Source organism: Lepidochelys olivacea (genome assembly GCF_965140295.1).
Source record: "Lepidochelys olivacea isolate rLepOli2 genome assembly, chromosome: 3".
Lineage (NCBI taxonomy): Eukaryota > Metazoa > Chordata > Testudines > Cheloniidae > Lepidochelys > Lepidochelys olivacea.
The window spans coordinates 39,343,387-39,362,909 of NC_140413.1; the positions used below are offsets into that span (position 1 = coordinate 39,343,387).

At 43.6% G+C, this 19,523-nt stretch overlaps 2 protein-coding genes across 3 annotated transcripts in view; one reads left to right on the forward strand and one right to left on the reverse strand.

The window, feature by feature from the left end:
- The window catches only part of SH3YL1 (SH3 and SYLF domain containing 1), a 102,300-nt gene extending 87,802 nt beyond the window's left edge, over positions 1–14,498 (forward strand). Inside the window, exon 10 of the mRNA XM_084622621.1 lies at positions 14,157–14,498. Within this exon, the coding sequence (XP_084478747.1) occupies positions 14,157–14,356 (200 nt within the window). The 3' untranslated portion in view covers positions 14,357–14,498. The remainder of the gene's footprint in view (positions 1–14,156) is intronic.
- The window catches only part of ACP1 (acid phosphatase 1), a 192,917-nt gene that overhangs the window by 116,111 nt on the left and 57,283 nt on the right, over positions 1–19,523 (reverse strand). The gene's annotated exons all lie outside the window — the stretch shown is intronic.

The window sequence follows — 19,523 nt, forward strand, 5'->3', positions numbered from 1 at the left end:
TAACTTTTGTCTCAGCATTTTTAATAATGTTTTGATTAAAAATATTAAATGGTTACTAGTAAATCACAGCACACATTCCAATACAAGAATATGTTTTGGGAGCAAGGCAGTACTTAATGTATTGTATCTAATTTACAAAAGGTAAAATATGTGAAATTAGTTGTGTGGCTCTAGAGAAATCTGATAACATAATATATTAGCTGATTTCTTGTTGTCTGAATTTTGGTTTTGGGGTTTTTTTCAAGCATTTTGGCTAAGTGCCATGTAGTCAGTATATAGTATTTCTTCAGAATATTTATACATGCTAAAATGGCAATTCAGAACTATGTATTGTAGGAGGCTAGTGATGCTTTTTCCTAATCTTTCAAGTAAGGGCAGGAAGAAGGTAAAATTAAAAGTCTACTCTTCGCCTAGGAAAGCAGTATTTAAGACTAACTAGACTTCCTTCAGTAATACAGCTGATTAGAAATTTGCCCTAGTCCCAAAAGTATCTCTAATCTTTTGTCACTAGCCCTAGTGTATCTACCCAAATGGCATTTTTTAAATCCATTAAATTGCCAACTACATCAAGAAAAGAGTGTTAAAGATTTTACGTAGGCTGAGATTTTTTTGACATTTTTTTCTGAAATCCTAAGGAGAACTGTGGATTGTTTCGTTTATCTTTACCACAGGTATTACAATAATATCATCAACTTTTGCAATAAACTTTTGAGCTTTTAAAAGCTACTTTTGGTATATTTCTTCACTTTGCTTTCAACTAAATGAGATACATTAGAAAAGAAATCTTATTTGTAATACTTGAAATAATTGGATTCCTGGGATGCTGTCAATGAGATTGAATTACAGTCTATTACTATAATGAAAAGATCCACAATATTTAGCAGTGATGTTACAGTAATGGAAAAAATAGATTTTAATGCTACTTTAGTGTCAGTATTGCTCTCTGAGTAATTGCTGAAGGTGATCTGAAATGCTATCTTAAAAAATACAAAAAGTTGTTGAATATCCTGGCTAATTAACGGAATGCAAATGTAGACTTAAAACCTACTTATTTGTAAATTTTTAAATGAAGATTTGTAGATTATAATTGAAAATCATTGCTTCACTGAGTTCTGAACTGTGACAGTGGGCGAAATAACTGATACAGATACTGTGGTGATCACGGTATAAGAGCTTATATGGAATAGAAAAAGCAAGACAAGGAATATTCTGGTCAACTGTTCAAGAAGTCATCAGCACTAGTAGGGAAAGCAGTTTTTAACTCCTTGAACTTAGGTCTTAATAAGTAAATAGCTTTATACTTAATCAGTTTTATAGAATTCTGTTACAATAGAATTATTCAAACAGTTTAAGGCCAGAAGAGATCACTATGGTGATCTGGTCTGGCCTCCTGTATGTCGCAGGCCATAGATAAGATTATTTCAGGGGCAGTTGACCAGAAGGATTGATATCTCCATATACCATGATGTGATGCTTTTACTTACTCAGCCTGAAGTCACAGCTATACGGCATTGTGAACGCACATAAAATTTGCTCTGCATTGTAGCCCCTAGGTCTCTCAGTTATTATGCTTTCCCAAGTTCCTTTCTCCCACAGAATAACAATATTATGCATTAATTTTCCCTGGATGTATTAGCTTGCATTTTTCCATTTTGAATTACTGTTCATGTTCTGCCCATGCATTTTTCTGTCTGTTTGTACTCTACATCTACCACAGTGCCTGTTTTCCATCTGTTCTCCCTCAGTGTTTTGTACCCTGTCTTCTACTGGATGGAATGTTGGACATGTTTGAATAGGTGTGATTATCACCTTCTAGTGGTTACAGTGCACAGAAGATCTAAATCCTAATACTGGCACATAAGAAAGCATGTTACACTACTAGAAATCTGTGAAAGTCCACATTCATGCAATAAATGCAATTGATAACACTTGATAACCACTTGAAAATTTTTGCCCATTAGAGCAAAATCAGAAAATGTTGGGCTTTTTGCTAATTCTGTTTTGATACAGAAATTTCTGTTTGCTCAGTAGAATAGGAAATAGTGTGGTTAAAAGATTATGCATGGTATAAGCTTAGTATAACAGGTCTACTTTTGTGAAAATTATTTATTTCTTTGGCACACGAGGGCATAGATTGCTGGTCCCACGTTTCCTGTTTTTGCAGGCCACTGTTTGGCTAATGGGGTATTCCACTGCAGCTTTCCTATACCTGGACACTTTGGGATGAGATTGTGTGGTTCAGTGCTCTGCACGGCTCTTATCCCTGATGCTGGAGACACAATTAACTTTGTTTAAACACAAATGTGCATACTAAACATGTGGGCCAGCCATTTGAGTCCTCTTCTCTCATAACACTAGAGGAGGTAGAGGTTAATAACTTGAGTGCTGTTTCTCAAGACTGACTTCAGCAACAAAAACACTATTCACACATACTAAAGGCCATCCAAAAGTCTTGAACAATTGCCCATTAAAAACCTTCAGACTCCTCAAAGAAAACATCTTACTTCAAGACAATCCTGTGTGTGTTGAATTTTGTATTTCTTCTGGTTTAAAACATTCTTTTATTTTTTGTAAAGATTTGAATCCGAGATCATGACTTTAGGTGGAGAACAAGTAGTATTCAAGTTAGTCTCTAGCACTAAAAGAAATGAGGAAAATATTTGTTTTTGGTACACAGGTCTATGTGCAAATATTTTCTTTATGCTGATTAAAATGAGTTTTTGACTTTCAGGCTTGTGTGAACCAAATACTTGGTTCTTGGTTGCATGGGGTTCTATGTATCTGCACAGGACTTAAGTCTTTATTGCAGGTGGTGTCCTGCTCATTGTACAGTGCCGTCCAGTCTTTCCTTTCTTTTACAGTTAAAAATAAGCTGAAACTTGTGGATTTTTTTTCTTCCATTAGTATAGGATCTTATATTAACTCAAAGAACTCCTAATTTGAAAAGTGAACTGTTGGGATAGTATATGCATGAAAATAGTCTAATTAAAATAGAAAGTTTTTGTAATATAATTAGCCATTATTTCATCTGCAAGCTTCAATGTATTAGATCCAAAAGTCTCAATGATCTAGACATCCGATGCTGAATGTAGCACTGTAGCACCATCTTGTGTGAGCTGGAAATTTGATGTTTTAAGAGATGCAGTCCTGTTTCAAAGGTTTTCATGTATTCAGAAATCTTCATTTTTCCACTATAAAATGAACAGTGTTAACTTTGACAGTAAACTTTAGAATATTTTATTACAATTGAGTTTGTGAAATATAAAACATATATTCTCCACTGTAGTATATCAGTGTTTTATGTCTATATCATATGTCATATATCAAGTTGCAGTGGGGGAGGTTTAGATTGGATATTAGGAAAAACTTTTTCACTAAGAGGGTGGTGAAACACTGGAATGAGTTACCTAGGGAGGTGGTAGAATCTCCTTCCTTAGAGGTTTTTAAGATCAGGCTTGACAAAGCCCTGGCTGGGATGATTTAACTGGGAATTGGTCCTGCTTTGAGCAGGGGGTTGGACTAGATGACCTTCTGGGGTCCCTTCCAACCCTGATATTCTATGATTCTATGATATTGATCAAACTAATATATAGTGCAGTAGATATTCAAACCATATTCTGTCCAATGGAAATTAAGAGGAAAAACAAGTTTAAGATGTTTCCTCACAGTTTACATCATCACATATAGCACTTCTTAAAATGCACAGAACTTAGTACTTTTTGAAGTCCTAGATCTGCCCAAAATTAAATGCCCTGCCCCTCATCGAAGGGAGAGGAACCACTAAGTCCAAGTTCCAGACAGGGGACATCAAAGGAGAAAACAGGAAGGGTGTGAGGTCAAAGGTTAAAAATAGCAGATGAGGACACGGAGCAGAAACCCCCCGAAAGTGCCCTGTGTTCCTCAAAGGCATTTAGGGAGTCAATGGATACTGCCCAGATGAACTCTGCCTGCAGGCATGATTGGATAAGGGACCAGAAATTGGTCCCACAGTCACAAAGCTCTCCCTGACCCTTGTCCAACTTCGTCCTCCTGATATGATGGATGACCATCGTGGCTAGCGCCAGAAGTAGGTTGATGAGGCGGTCCCAATATTTTGTGGGGCCACAGATGTGGTATGCATAAGTCAGGACTTTGGGAGAAATGCAGCCAGAACCTCAGTAAGGTTCTGGAGGAGCCAGATGAGGCACTGCAACCTGATGCATTCTACATAGATGTGCTCCAGGGTCTCCCTCTCGTCACAAAAGGGACAGCTGTTGGGAGAGTTCATAAACCAGACCAGGTACACACTTGTGCTCATGGCTCCAAGAAAGAGCTGCCATCTAATTTCCCTGGTGGGCCATGGAACCAGAGTGGAGTACAAGCTGGCCCACTGGGGTTCTTTGCCTTTATTAGGTGGCAACAGGTCCCATCACTTGGTATCAGGGCTGGACATAAGGGTGAGGAAGTGGATGGTATGAGGCACCAGCAGATACAGACATTCTCTGGGTGCAGTTTGGAGTTGGACCAGCTGGATAGCATGCAGCCAGCTCAGGTGGTATGTCAGGGACAGCCAGGAAGGGTTGTGGGGCAGAGGCCCAGTGAAGAGTTCTGAAGGGCCAGAGGTAAGGGATGGTTTTGTCAGTAAGAGTTGAGGTAGTGGCGCATACATACTGCGTCCCCTCTACCTTCCAGAGTTCCTCTTCCCCTACATAGACTCCAGCCCATCTTGCACAGCATAGCTCTCACATTTTAGCTTCCTTGCACTCCTCCTCCTGCTTCTCTCCCCTGACAGCCCTGCTCAGCCTTTGTGCTCCCTTAAAGGCCCAGTTTACATCCCCTGCTGCTCAGCCTGTCTGCCTTTGCTCTGTGTGAGTAGGTCTGGTGAGGCAGGCTTGGAGCAAAACCAGAAGTAGCTGACAGAATTTAACAGTTCTAGCTGATGGCAGTGTTGATCAGCTAGGTTATGATGGGTATGGAGAATAAGGCTGTGTTTAATTAGTCAGCTTCATAGAATCATAGAATATCAGGGTTGGAAGGGACCTCAGGAGGTCATCTAGTCCAACCCCCTGCTCAAAAGCAGGACCCATACCCAATTAAATCATCCCAGCCAGGGCTTTGTCAAGCCTGACCTTAAAAACTTCTAAGGAAGGAGATTCCACCACCTCCCTAGGCAACGCATTCCAGTGTTTCACCACCCTCCTAGTGAAAAAGTTTTTCCTAATATCCAACCTAAACCTCCCCCACTGCAACTTGAGACCACTACTCCTTGTCCTGTCCTCTTCCACCACTGAGAATAGTCTAGAACCATCCTCTCTGGAACTACCTCTCAGGTAGTTGAAAGCAGCTATCAAATCCCCCCTCATTCTTCTGCAGACTAAACAATCCCAGTTCCCTCAGCCTCTCCTCATAACTCATGTGTTCCAGACCCCTAATCTGCCAGCACGGGGCGTTGGCTCCTGGGAATGACTGTCTCACATTCTGCTCTTTTCACCACTGCGGTTCCCGGGAAAGCCTGCAGTTCGGCAGATACCAATTTATATCTGTGAATATCCACACCCACGAACATAAATTTGTATCGGCACAGCGTTTCAGAGGTCACTGCAACTTCAGCCAGGAAAGAGGCAATTTCTGGTATTCCCTTATGCCACACTTACTAAGAAATCAGTATTGCTCCCACTGAAGTCAGTGGCAAGACTCCCATCAACTTCAGTGAAAGTAGGATGTGGCCATGAACTTCCTCCCTAGGAATTATCAATTATCATGTCTTTCCAACCCTGTTGTCATTGGTTGGTCAATGTTTATTTAATCTTTCCTCTTCAGTCAGTCCACCCATCCAACCTCCTAATAATTTTTCTTGCTCTTCTCTGAACTCCCTGAGATAAACTTAATTGAACTGAGCCATTTGAGTATTGATTTAGGTGTGTTCACACAGAGGGTTTTGCACTTGTTTCATTAATTCAATTTAAAAACTGATTTTAGTTAAACCAGTGCAACTATTTTGTGTAAAGCTGTCCAGAGTCAGAGCTCAGGGAGTTAAGAGCAACAAAAATCATGAGGAGGTTGGAAGGATTAATTTATGAGGAAAGATTAAAAGTACTAGCACCATCGAGCCTGCCCTGGCAGCAGCAGATAAACCTACGCAAGAGGCTCAGCTGGAGCCTGAAACACAACCTAGTGCACCAGCAGAGAGCGGTTCACAGTCCATGGAAACAGCCCCATCACCTGCATCGCTTCCAGAGGGACCAAGCACAAGTCCACAATCCAGTGAGGAACTGATGTCTCCAGCATCAAGGGAACAGTTCCAGGCCAAACAGGAAGCAGATGAAAGCCTCCAGGGAGCTTGGATGGTGGCACGGAGCAACCCACCGCCTCTCAGCTCTTCTAATCGATCTAATTTTCATAATCGTGTCTAATCTTCTAATCGATCCTGGTTTGTTGTAGAAAGAGGACGTTTATACAAGGAAACTCTTTCTAGTGGGCACCAGGAGGACTAGCATCCTCAAAGACAGTTGATTGTTCCAACTAAGTACTGGGTAAAGCTCTTGAGCTTAGCCCACGATCATCCTAGTGATCATGCTGGGGTGAAAAGGACCAAAGACCATTTGGGGAGGTTATTCCACTGGGAGGGAATGGGCAAGGATGTTTCTACTTATGTCCAGTCTTGTGAGATGTGCCAAAGAGTGAGAAAACCCCATACCAGGTCAAAGCCCCTCTCCAGCCACTCCCCATAACTGAGATTCCATTTCAGCAAGTAGTTGTGGATATTCTGGGTCCTTTCCCGAAAAAGATACCCAGAGGAAAGCAGTACATACTGACTGTCATGGATTTTGCCACCCAATGGCCAGAAGCAGTAGCTCTAAGGAACACCAGGGCTAAAAGTGTGTGCCAGGCACTAACAGACATTTTTGCCAGTTAGGCTGGCCCTCTGATATCCTTACGGATTCAGGAACTAATTTCCTGGCAGGGACCATGAAAAGCCTGTGGGAAACTCATAGGGTGAACCACTTGGTTGCCACCCCTTACCATCATCAAACAAATGGCATGGTGGAGAAGTTTAATGGAATTTTGGGGGCAATGATACGTAAATACATGAATGAGCACTCCAACAATTGGGAACTAGTGTTGCAGCAGTTGCTTGTGGCCTACATGGCTGTACCATGTCCCAGTTTAGGGTTTTCACCATTTCAACTTGTGTATGGCTGCAAGGTTACGGGGCCATTACAGTTGGTGAAACAGTAATGGGAGGGTTTTACGCCTTCTCCAGGAAGTAACATTCTGGACTTTGTCTACAACCTACAAAACACCCTCTGAACCTCTTTAGCTTTTGCTAGAGAAAACCTAAAAGATTCTCAGGAAGAGCAAAAAGCCTGGTATGATAAACATGCCAGAGAGCGTTCCTTCAAAGTAGGAGACCAGGTCATGGTCTCGAAGGCGCTCCAGGACCATAAGATGGAAGCGTAGTGGGAAGGGCCATTCACGGTCCAAGAGCACCTGGGAGCTGTTAACTATATCATAGCATCCCCCACCTCAAACTTAAAGCCTAAGGTGTACCATGTTAATTCTCTAAAGCCCTTTTATTCCAGAGAATTAAAGGTTTGTCAGTTTACAGCTCAGGGAGGAGATGACGCTGAGTGGCCTGAAGGTGTCTGCTATGAAGAAAAAAGTGACTGTGGCGAGGAAGAGGTGAACCTTCCAATGACCCTCGGACATATGCAGCAACAGCAGATCAAGGAGCTGTGCGCCAATGTTCTCAGCCAAACAGGCATACCACTCCATTGACACAGGTTATGCTCGCCCAATTAGAGCTCAACCTTACGGGGTGTCTCCTTAAGCTAAAACTGCTATAGAACGGGAGATCCAGGACATGCTACAGATGGGTGTAATCTGCCCCTCTAACAGTGCATGGTCATCTCCAGTGGTTCTAGTTCCCAAACCAGATGGGGAAATACACTTTTGCATGGACTACCGTAAGCTAAATGCTGTGACTTGCCAGACAACTATCCAATGCCTCACACAGATAAGCTATTGGAGAAACTGGGATGTGCCCAGTTCATCTCTACCTTAGATTTAATCCAGGGGTACTGGCAAGTACCACTAGATGAATCTGCCAAGGAAAGATCAGCCTTCATCACCCATGTAGGGCTGTATGAATTTAATGTGCTCCTTTTCGGGCGGCAAAATGCACCCGCCACCTTCCAGAAACTTGTATATAGTGTCCTAGCGGTATTGGGAGAATCTGCAGTTGCCTATTTTGACAGTGTGGCCATATTTTCTGACTCATGGGCAGAACACCTGGAGCATCTCCGGAAGGTCTTTGAGGCATACGAGAGGCAGGACTAACTGTTAAGGCTAAAAAGTGTCAGAAGGCCTTTAACCAGCTTAAAGTGACACTCATGTCTGACCCTGTGCTCAGGGCCCCAGACTTTGAAAAAACCTTTCTTAGTAACCACAGATGCATCCGAGCGTGGTGTGGGAGCAGTTTTAATGCAGGAAGGACCGGATCAAGAATTCCATCCTGTCGTGTTTCTCAGCAAAAAACTGTCTGAGTGGGAAAGCCACTGGTCAGTCAGCGAAAAGGAATGTTACGCCATTGTATACACTCTGGAAAAGCTACACCCACACGTTTGGGGATGGCGTTTCCATCTGCAAACCGACCATGCTGCGCTGAAGTGGCTTCATACCATCAAGGACAATAACAAAAAACTTCTTCAGTGGAGTTTAGCTCTCCAAGATTTTGATTTTGAAATACAATACGTTTCAGGAGCTTCTAACAAGATGGCTGGTGCTCTCTCCCATGAAAGTTTCCCAGAATCAACTGGTTAAAATCGTCCTTGAAATGTGGAAATTATTGTTAGTTTTTATATAATCAGTAGTATATCTAGAGGTGTATGTGTCTTATTAACTCTGTTTTCTCCTAGAGCTCCAGGAAGAAATCACAGCCAGTGTGGTACAGGCTGTCCAGAACCGTCTGTGATTTGAGGGGCGTGTCAAAACTGTACAGCTAAGGGTAGCCTAGAAATCCTCCCTACCTGTAAGGGGTTAAGAAGCTCAAATAACCTTGTTGGCACCTGACCAAAAGGACCAATGGGGAAAGAAGATACTTTCAAATCTATGCGGGGGAGGGAGGCTTTTTTTGTGCTTTTTGTTTGTGTGTTCCCTGGGGAAGCAGAGAAGCATCAGGTCAGAAAACTCCTTCTCCTAAAATCATCCTAAAATGAGTCTCAGTATTGCAAAAAGAGTAAGTAAATAAGGCAAGGCACATTAGATTATCTTTTGTTTTTAGCTCGTGAATTTTCCCTGTGCTAAGAGGGAGGTTTATCCCTGTTTTTTTGTCACTTTAAAGTTTTGCCTAGAGGGGAGCCCTCTGTGTTTTGAATCTGATTAGCCTGTAAAGTTACCTTCCATCCTGATTTTACAGAGGTGCTGCTTTTACTTTTTTTTCTCTTTATTATAAAGTTCTGTTTTTAAGAATCTGGTTTACCTATTTGGTTGGTAGATTATTCTCAAGCCTCCTCAGGAAAGGGGATAAAGAGGATTGGGGGGATATTTAGGGAAACAGGAACTCCAAGTGGTTCTTTTCCTAAACCTTTGTCTAACTCACTTGGTGGTGGCAGCAGTACCCATCCAAGGACAAGGAAGGATTTGTGCCTTGGGGAAGTTTTTAACCTAAGCTGGTAGAAATAATCTTAGGGGGTCTTTCATGCGGGTCCCCACACTGTACCCTAGAGTTCGGAGTGGGAAGGGAACCCTAACAGTACTAAAATATTTATACATTGGCTAAACAATGACAGCAGCGCTAGAGAGATATGATAATTATCCACAAGTATTTAGATGATGTAAACAGCAAGTAGGGAGAAAACCTATGGGCTAATCCTGCTTCTACTGAAGTCAATAGGAGTCTTGCCATTGACTACAGTGGGAACAGGGTTATACAAATGATATTAAGGGGCCCAGTGGAGGCCACATAGGTGTTAACCATTCCCTTTGAGGTGTCTCCTTTTACTCAATAGCATCACCTGTCTCCATTAACAAACTCTGAATGTGCTATTCAGTGCCCAACGACACGTTTAACTATAAACTGTAAAGACCGAGCAGGGAAATGGGAGGAAATTATTAAATATATAGCAAATGAGACATGACACAGTGTTTGGAGAAAGAGCTCAGAGCATGAGTTCTACATTTATAAGAGTAGATCATATAAGCAATGCTAATGTGTTGTTGTTACATTTAATAGACAAAATTATACCTTTAAATTTGAACTGCCTTTCCAAAGAAGTTATAACTGTTTTAATTCTTCAAAATGTAATTTGTTAGGTGACACTTGCATTTCTATTTTTCCTCTGAGTTATTTTACCCTTTTTATTCCTTCAATGCTTTAAACCATAACATTCAGGAATGTGAAACCTCTAAAGTAGAAAAAATACTTAAGAATATCATTTTATTGGGGTTTGAGTCATTTCAGTACCAGAATGTTGACTGAAAAAATTGGTGAGTTTCTCTCAGAATTGTAAATGTGCTTTTGTTGATTGCTTTGTCATGTAGTACGTGTTTGCACTGGTAATCTGGCATTTTAAAGCTATAAATGTTCTTTAAGTGACGTGTGCTAAAATGTATTGTGGTAGCTGATTAATTAAAACTGTCTTACTTTCCATCAAAAATCCAATTTTAACTTCCTTGGCATCCTCTCAAGTCACCAGTAAAAATCAGACCATAAAAGGCCAGAATGTGATACCCTACTCACATTGAGTAGTACGATACTCGGTGTGAAAACCATTCATATCATTTGGACTATTTACAGAGTAAGGTACTACCAAATGTGTGTAAGGGTATCACAGTCAGGCTCAAGCAAATTGGCTCAAACGTCTCATGGCCTTTATCCTTCCTTACAAAGTTAGAAATAGTATTTAGCAGATATTTTAAAATATTCTGGGGACTTCTAAAGGGAGAGTTAGAAATAGTAAACCATGTATAAGGAGCAGTTCCCTGTTGATTGTAGCCACCATTCCTAACCATGACATTTTCAGTGGGTTCGGTTTTGCCAATATTTTATTAATTTGTGATATCACTTCTTACAATTTATCAAAGTTGATTAGAATATTTATTCCTCAGAGTTGCACAAAATGAGGCATCCATTTCAATTTATGAGATCTTACATTATTTTACTTTTTCTGTGTAATATTAGTGGCCAGAAGGGCTGTCAAACGATTAAAAAAATTAATTGTGATTAATCGCACTGTTAAACAATAATAGAATACAATATAATTTAAATATTTTTGGATGTTTTCCACATTTTCAAATATATTGATTTCAATTACAACACAGAATACGAAGTGTACAGTGCTCATTTTATATTTTTATTACAAATATTTTCACGGTAAAAAACACAATAAATAGTATTTTTCAATTCACCTAATACAAGTACTGTAGTGCAATCTCTTTATCATGAAAGTTGAACTTACTAATGTAGAATTATGTACAAAGAATCCTGCATTCACAATAAAACAATATAAAACTTTTGAGCCTAGAAGTCCACTCAGTCCTACTTCTTATTCAGCCAATCGTTTAAACAAACAAGTTTGTTTACATTTGCAGGAGATAATGCTGCCTGCTTCTTGTTTAGAGTGTCACCTGAAAGTGAGAACAGGCATTCGCATGGCACTGCTGTAGCAAGCGTCTCAAGATATTTACATGCCAGATATGCTAAAGATTCATGTGTCCCTTCATGCTTCAGCCACCATTGCAGAGGACATGCGTCCATGCTGATGATGGGTTCTGCTTGATAACAACCCAAAGCAGTGCGGACCAATGCGTGTTCATTTTCATCATCTGAGTTAGATACCACGAGCAGAAGGTTGATTTTTTTTTTTTTTTTGGTGATTTGGGTTCTGTAGTTTCTGCATCTGACTCTTTTAAGACTTCTGAAAGCAAGCTCCACGCCTCTTCCCTCTCAGATTTTGGAAGGCACTTCAGATTCTTAAACCTTGGGTCGAGTGCTGTAGCTATCTTTAGAAATCTCACATTGGTACCACCTTTGCATTTTGTCAAATGTGTTCTTAAAATGAACATGTGCTGAGTCATCATCCGAGACTACTATAACTCGACATATATGGCAGAATGTTGGTAAAACAGAGCCGGAGATGTACAATTCTCCCGCAAAGAGTTCAGTCACAAATTTAATTAACGCATTATTTTTTAATGAGCATCATCAGCATGGAAGCATGTCCTCTGGAATGGTGGCCGAAGCATAAAGGGGCATACGAATGTTTAGCATATCTTGCAAATACCTTGCAATGCCAGCTACAAAAGTTCCAGGCAAACTCCTTTTCTCACTTTCTGGTGACATTGTAAATAAGAAGTGGGCAGCATTATCTCCTGTAAATGTACACAAACTTGTTTGTCTTAATGAGTGGCTGAACAGGAAGTAGGACTGAGTGGACTTGTAGGTTCTAAAGTTTTGCATTGTTTTGTTTTTGAGTGCAGTTATGTGACAAAAAAAATCTACATTTGTAAGTTGCACTTTCACAATAAAGAGATGGTACTACAGTACTTGGATGAGGTAAATTGAAAAATGCTATTTCTTTTGTTTATCATTTTTACAGTGCAAATATTTGTAACAAAAATAATATAAAGTGAGCACTGTACACTTTGTATTCTGTGTTGTAATTGAAATCGATACATTTGAAAATGTAGAAAACCATCCAAAAATATGTAATAAATTTCAATTGGTATTCTATTGTTTAACAGTGTGATTAAAACTGCGATTAATCATGATTAATTTTTTTGAGTTAATCACGTGAGTTAACTGCGATTAACCAACAGCCCTAGTGGCCACAATTTCCGATTTTATGTAATTTACTTTCAAACTGGACTCTTTCAAACCTTCAGTTTCTTTTTATTTTGTCAAAGACTTTCAGGTAAGATAATATTCATGTAATATGGTCTGCATACAAAACAGTTTTTGGTGTTACTATTTTGTTTTAATTCCTTTAATTGCTGAATTATTCCTTATTTTAGATACATATTATTCCATTGCAAGGTTCACCTAGGTAGAGGGAATAACTCTTATGTACATCTTCTTACACATACTGATGTCTTATTTTATAGATGGATTTGATTGTATAATAATGACCCAATATCATGGGGAAAAGACCCATATATTATTTGGGAGATGGGGTGCTATTTGGGTATGATTGAACTCAGAGCTTAAAAAAATATACCTGACACTTATTGTTATTCCATAATAGCTCTTAAGATTTTGCACACTGTGTTCAGCTATGTCTTAGGGTATGTCTTCACTACCCGCTGGATCGGCGGGCAGCGCCAAGGTGTAGTGGTTAGATAAATATTTTTTTTACAAGTCTAATATCAATATATTTAGTTATAGGACAAATAATTCTATACAGATTCTTATATAGCCCTAATCATTGTAGTATCCAAGCACTTTCCAGTAGTACATTAAAAGAATTGACTAATATCTGTTGCATGTGATTCGTTTTTTCTCTCATCCTCTTCTTAGAGGGAGGACTGTGTGTGCACTGTAGTGTTTTGTTTGGTAGGTTTTCTTAAAAATTGTGTGTTTTTATATTAGAGAAGAGGCAAGGTTGAAGAAGTGCATCTTGTATTTGAAGCAGAATGGGGTGGGGGTTGGTCCTTAGTTCCCTGAAAAATCTCTGTCTTCTGCACAGATAAGGTTTAGAGTGTAATTTAGAATGCACTAGAATGTAAGTTAGCAAAAAAGAGCGATAGTCTAGACGCGATAAATCGATGCCCGAGCGCTTTCCCATCAAGTCCTGTACTCCAGCGCCGCAAGAGGCTCAGGCAGTGTCGATGGGGAAGCAGCAGCAGTCGACTCACCGCGGTGAAGACACCACGGTAAGCCGATCAAAGTACGTCGACTTCAGCCCCTGAAGAGGAAGACCAGCAATTCGTGTATTGAGCTCTTAGAGCTCTTACACCAGTCTGAGAATGTATTGAAAATGAGCTTCATCACATCTGCAGTTAGAGAGAAAGAGAGTATGTGTGTGTAAAACTATAATACACTGAATTTGTTACCCTCATTCGTGGTTCTTTCCATCTTTTAGGGATACTGAATTTGAGAATATACTGTACATGAAATTCAACATGTTAATAAAATCTTTTTAAAATAAAATAAAACTTCAATTGATCTTTCTTTTTAGGGAATTCTGAGACTAAACCTATGGAAGTGACAGCACTTTATTCGTTTGAAGGACAGCAACCAGGTGACTTGAATTTCAAAGCTGGAGATAAAATAATTGTCAAAACCAAAACAAATTCACAGTTTGACTGGTGGGAAGGAAGCATCCGAGGACAAACTGGCATCTTTCCAGCCAATTATGTTACCACTAACTGTAATTAAAATGCACTCAATGGCCTTAATGGTTTTGGTTTTTTTCCTAAACTTCTTTTCTGAAATATCCACTGGATGATGTACAATCAATTTACAATTTTTATTTTTAACAAATTGTCCTATAAAAAATGTTTTTATTCTGCTTCCAATTACAACAAACTTTTTTTGGAGTTGATTTTTGTATGGAAAAAATTATAAATATAAAGATATATTAGAAGAATATTTTGATTTTTAATAACTTATTGTGTCTCTAATGTTCTCTTTCCTTAATCCATAATAAATATTCTCTAATTAAACTCTGTTCAAGCTACCTTTCAGTTGTAGTTTTCCTTGTCTCTCAGAAAATGTGTGGGCATTTATTTCAGGAGAGATTGTGGAAAAAGGTATATATGACAGAAGAAATTTCCTTTTTTTAAGTATCCTGGACTTCAGGAAAGCAGACTTTGACTCCCTCAGGGAACGGATGGCCAGGATCCCCTGGGGGACTAACTTGAAGGGGAAAGGAGTCCAGGAGAGCTGGCTGTATTTCAAGGAATCCCTGTTGAGGTTACAGGGACAAACCATCCCGATGAGTCGAAAGAATAGTAAATATGGCAGGCGACCAGCTTGGCTTAATGGTGAAATCCTAGCGGATCTTAAACATAAAAAAGAAGCTTACAAGAAGTGGAAGGTTGGACATATGACCAAGGAAGAGTATAAAAATATTGCTCGGGCATGTAGGAATGTTATCAGGAGGGCCAAATCGCACCTGGAGCTGCAGCTAGCCAGAGATGTCAAGAGTAACAAGAAGGGTTTCTTCAGGTATGTTGGCAACAAGAAGAAAGCCAAGGAATGTGTGGGCCCCTTACTGAATGAGGGAGGCAACCTAGTGACAGAGGATGTGGAAAAAGCTAATGTACTCAATGCTTTTTTTGCCTCTGTTTTCACTAACAAGGTCAGCTCCCAGACTGCTGCGCTGGGCATCACAAAATGGGGAAGAGATGGCCAGCCCTCTGTGGAGATAGAGGTGGTTAGGGACTATTTAGAAAAGCTGGACGTGCACAAGTCCATGGGGCCGGATGAGTTGCATCCGAGAGTGCTGAAGGAATTGGCAGCTGTGATTGCAGAGCCATTGGCCATTATCTTTGAAAACTCGTGGCGAACCGGGGAAGTCCCGGATGACTGGAAAAAGGCTAATGTAGTGCCAATCTTTAAAAAAGGGAAGAAGGAAGATCCTGGGAACTACAGGCCAGTCAGCCTCACTTCAGTCCCTGGAAAAATCATGGAGCAGGTCCTCAAAGAATCAATCCTGAAGCACTTGCATGAGAGGAAAGTGATCAGGAACAGCCAGCATGGATTCACCAAGGGAAGGTCATGCCTGACTAATCTAATTGCCTTTTATGATGAGATTACTGGTTCTGTGGATGAAGGGAAAGCAGTGGATGTATTGTTTCTTGACTTTAGCAAAGCTTTTGACACGGTCTCCCACAGTATTCTTGTCAGCAAGTTAAGGAAGTATGGGCTGGATGAATGCACTACAAGGTGGGTAGAAAGTTGGCTAGATTGTCGGGCTCAACGGGTAGTGATCAATGGCTCCATATCTAGTTGGCAGCCGGTATCAAGTGGAGTACCCCAAGGGTCGGTCCTGGGGCCGGTTTTGTTCAATATCTTCATAAATGATCTGGAGGATGGTGTGGATTGCACTCTCAGCAAATTTGCGGATGATACTAAACTGGGAGGAGTGGTAGATACGCTGGAGGGGAGGGATAGGATACAGAAGGACCTAGACAAATTGGAGGATTGGGCCAAAAGAAATCTGATGAGGTTCAATAAGGATAAGTGCAGGGTCCTGCACTTAGGACGGAAGAACCCAATGCACAGCTACAGACTAGGGACCGAATGGCTAGGCAGCAGTTCTGGGGAAAAGGACCTAGGGGTGACAGTGGACGAGAAGCTGGATATGAGTCAGCAGTGTGCCCTTGTTGCCAAGAAGGCCAATGGCAGCACAAGCCCCACCAAGCCCAGACCTAAGTGAGCTCAGTGCGGACGATGGGCTCAAGGGCATAACGGATCATCCCTCTACGCCTGGCACCTTTTGAGGCTGCAAAGGACCTTATCAGGCTGTCGGCGGCGAGCCCCTCCTGTATGGGGAGAACCTCCGGCACCCATGCCTCGGGTGCCGTCGAGGGGTAAGCCGGCAATGATGTGCCGCTCAAGGACACCGTCCCGGCACTGCTCCAGGAGTTGGTCCCAGTCGAGCTCCGACTCCGTGGACTCACACTTGCCAGCGGCCCAGAAGGAAGTTTCGGCACCGGCAGCGGGTCGGCGCGAAGCAGCACCGGAAAAGGCAAGCCGCTCTCCAGCACCACCCAGAGACCGGCACCAGGAGGAGTTGAGACGGCCCTCACCAGAGGACTCCTGCAGACGGTCCCGGTCCAGGGAACACCAGCACCGATCCCGGGGATACCGGTACCATTCCCGCTCCCTCTTAGGCAGGAGCCTCTCATTCTCCTGCCGGTGCAGATCGTTGGCACCGCCATGGCCTTCGTGATCGGCGTCGCTGCAGTCCAGCGCTGACTCCGGCCGCTATAGCTACCTACACCGGGCCCCGGACAGTAGGGACCCTCAGGGGAGCTGGCAAAGCCAATGCGGGCTGCCAGGCCATTGGCCCTTCTGGACCCCCTGGGCCTATCAGGAGCTCCAAGGGGCCCCGTCCAGAGCAAGTTACTCGGTGCAGCAGTCCCAGTCCCTGCACCGATGCCAGATGGTGCCGGAGGCTACAGTATCCAGGCCTCCAGCATTCCTCCAGCATAAACCGGAGAAACCGGCCCCAAGCCCGTTGGACTCCCACCCCGGCCTGAGCTGGAGGCCCCTCCCACGGGAGAAGGGGAGCAGGAGGACCAACCAGAGGGGGTCGAGTAGCAGCTAAACTCCTCATCTTCCCCCGATGAGGCGGTGGCAGGTACAGAGGTGTCCGGCCCTCCGCCAATAGACCATAGAGCCCACCAGGAATTGCTGCGCAGGGTCACCCAAAACTTGGGGGTGCAGGCCAAGGAGACAGTTGAGCAGGAAGACCCCAGGGTGGACATTTTGAGCCCCAAAGGTCCATCCAGAATAGCGCTCCCGCTCATTAAGATCATTCAGTCCAACTATAAGACTATATGGCAGACCCTGACCTCCACCGCTCCAACAACCAAAGGAGTGGAGCGTAAATACATTGCCCCATCTAAGGGCTATGAGTTCCTGTTCTGCCACCCGAATCCATGTTCCCTAGTGGTCTCAGTGGTAAACGAAAGGGAGCGCCATGGACAGCAGGCCCTGGCCCCTAAGGTCAAGGAGGCGAAATGCCTAGACCTTTTTGGTAGAAAGGTGTACTCATCTGGGGGCCTTCAGTTGAGGATTGCAAACCAGCAGGCCATCCTCAACAGGCACAATTTCAACTCCTGGGCAGCGGTGGGGAAGTTTAAGGACAACCTCCCACAAGGTTCCCAACAGGAGTTCATGGCCCTGGTGGACAAGGGCAAGGCAGTAGCCAAGACCTCTCTCCAGGCCTCCCTGGATTCGGCAGACACAGTGGCTAGAACAATCGCGTCGGGGTGGTCATGAGGCGCTCGACGTGGCTCCAGGAGTCAGGCCTGCCGCCAGAGGTCCAGAATACACTCCAGGACCTCCCCTTCGAAGGGTCAATGGCTCTCCTCAGACCAGACAGACACGAGGCTACATAGCCTCAAGGACTCACGAGCTACGCTTAAGTCGCTGGGTATCCACACCCCGGTGACCCAGAGGAAGCCCTGCTGGGCCACATGGCAGCATGCACGCATGTGGTCAGGCATGCCAAACTGAGACTCAGGACTCTGCAGGCGTGGCTTCCTCGGGTGTACCGCCGAGGCAGGGACTCCCTGGACTTGGTAGTGACAGCCCCAAGGGACATGCTGGACTCCCTGCTGTGGTGTCAGTCCCAGCCTGTGGTTTGCAAAGGCATCCCCTTTGCCGCCCCACAGCCAGACCTGACGCTGGTGACGGACACATCAGACCATGGATGGGGGGCTCACCTAGGGGACTTCATGATGCAGGGGATGTGGTCTGGAACAGAGTGGTCACTCCTTATCAATGTGAAGGAGCTCAGGGCGGTTCATCTCGCCTGCCAGACCTTTCACACCACTCTGAGTGGTCACAGCATGACAGTTCTGACAGACAACACTATTGCCATGTTTTATATACAAACAGGCCAGGGCTCGTTCCTCTCCACTCTGTCGCGAGGCTCTCCTCCTCTGGGATCTTTGCATAGCCCATGCAATTCATCTCGAGGCGTCCTATCTCCCAGCGGTATGAAACGAGCTGGCGGATTCCTTCAGCAGGTCATACCGCATGCACGAGTGGATGCTCAGGGCGGACGTCGTGCTTTCACTCTTCCGCAGGTGGGGGTTTCCCTGGGTAGACCTGTTTGCCACCAGGGCCCACGCCCAGTGCCCGCAGTTCTGCTCGTTCCAGGGCCGCAGCCCAGGCTCGCTCACAGACGTGTTTGCGATCCCGTGGAGAGGGGGCTTGATGTATGCCTTCCCCCCACTCCCCTTGGTGCACAAAGTCCTACTCAAGGTGCGCAGGGACAGGGCGGCAGTGATCCTCATCGCCCCAGCCTGGGCCCACCAGCAATAGTACACATCGCTCCTAGAGCTGTCGGTGGAGGCCCTAGTAGTCCTGGCCCTACACGGGGACCTCATTACACAAGACGGCCGGGAGCTTCTCCATCCTGACCGACAGTCACTGCACCTGACAGCATGGAGCCTCTGTGGCTAAATGCCCTGGATAGCCAGTGCTCCCTTCCAGTGCAGCAGATTCTATTAGGCAGTAGAAAGCCCTCTACCAGGGTGGTCTATATGGCCAAGTGGAAAAGGTTCTCATGTTGGTGTGAACCTCATCAGGTGCGGCCATGCCAGGCCCTGGTGCAGGCCATCCTGCAGTACCTCCTGCACCTCAAGCAGCAAGGGCTAGCCCCGTGTTCACTCAGAGTGCACCTGGCGGCCATCTCCACCTTCCATCCGGGGTTCTTGGGGGGTTCGGTGTTTTCCCACCCAATGATGGAACGGTTCCTTAAAGGGTTGGAGACGGTGTTCCCATACTCCTGCCCACCAGTCCCTCCATGGAATCTTAACCTGGTCCTCTCTAAACTCATGAGACCCCCTTTCAAGCCTCTTGC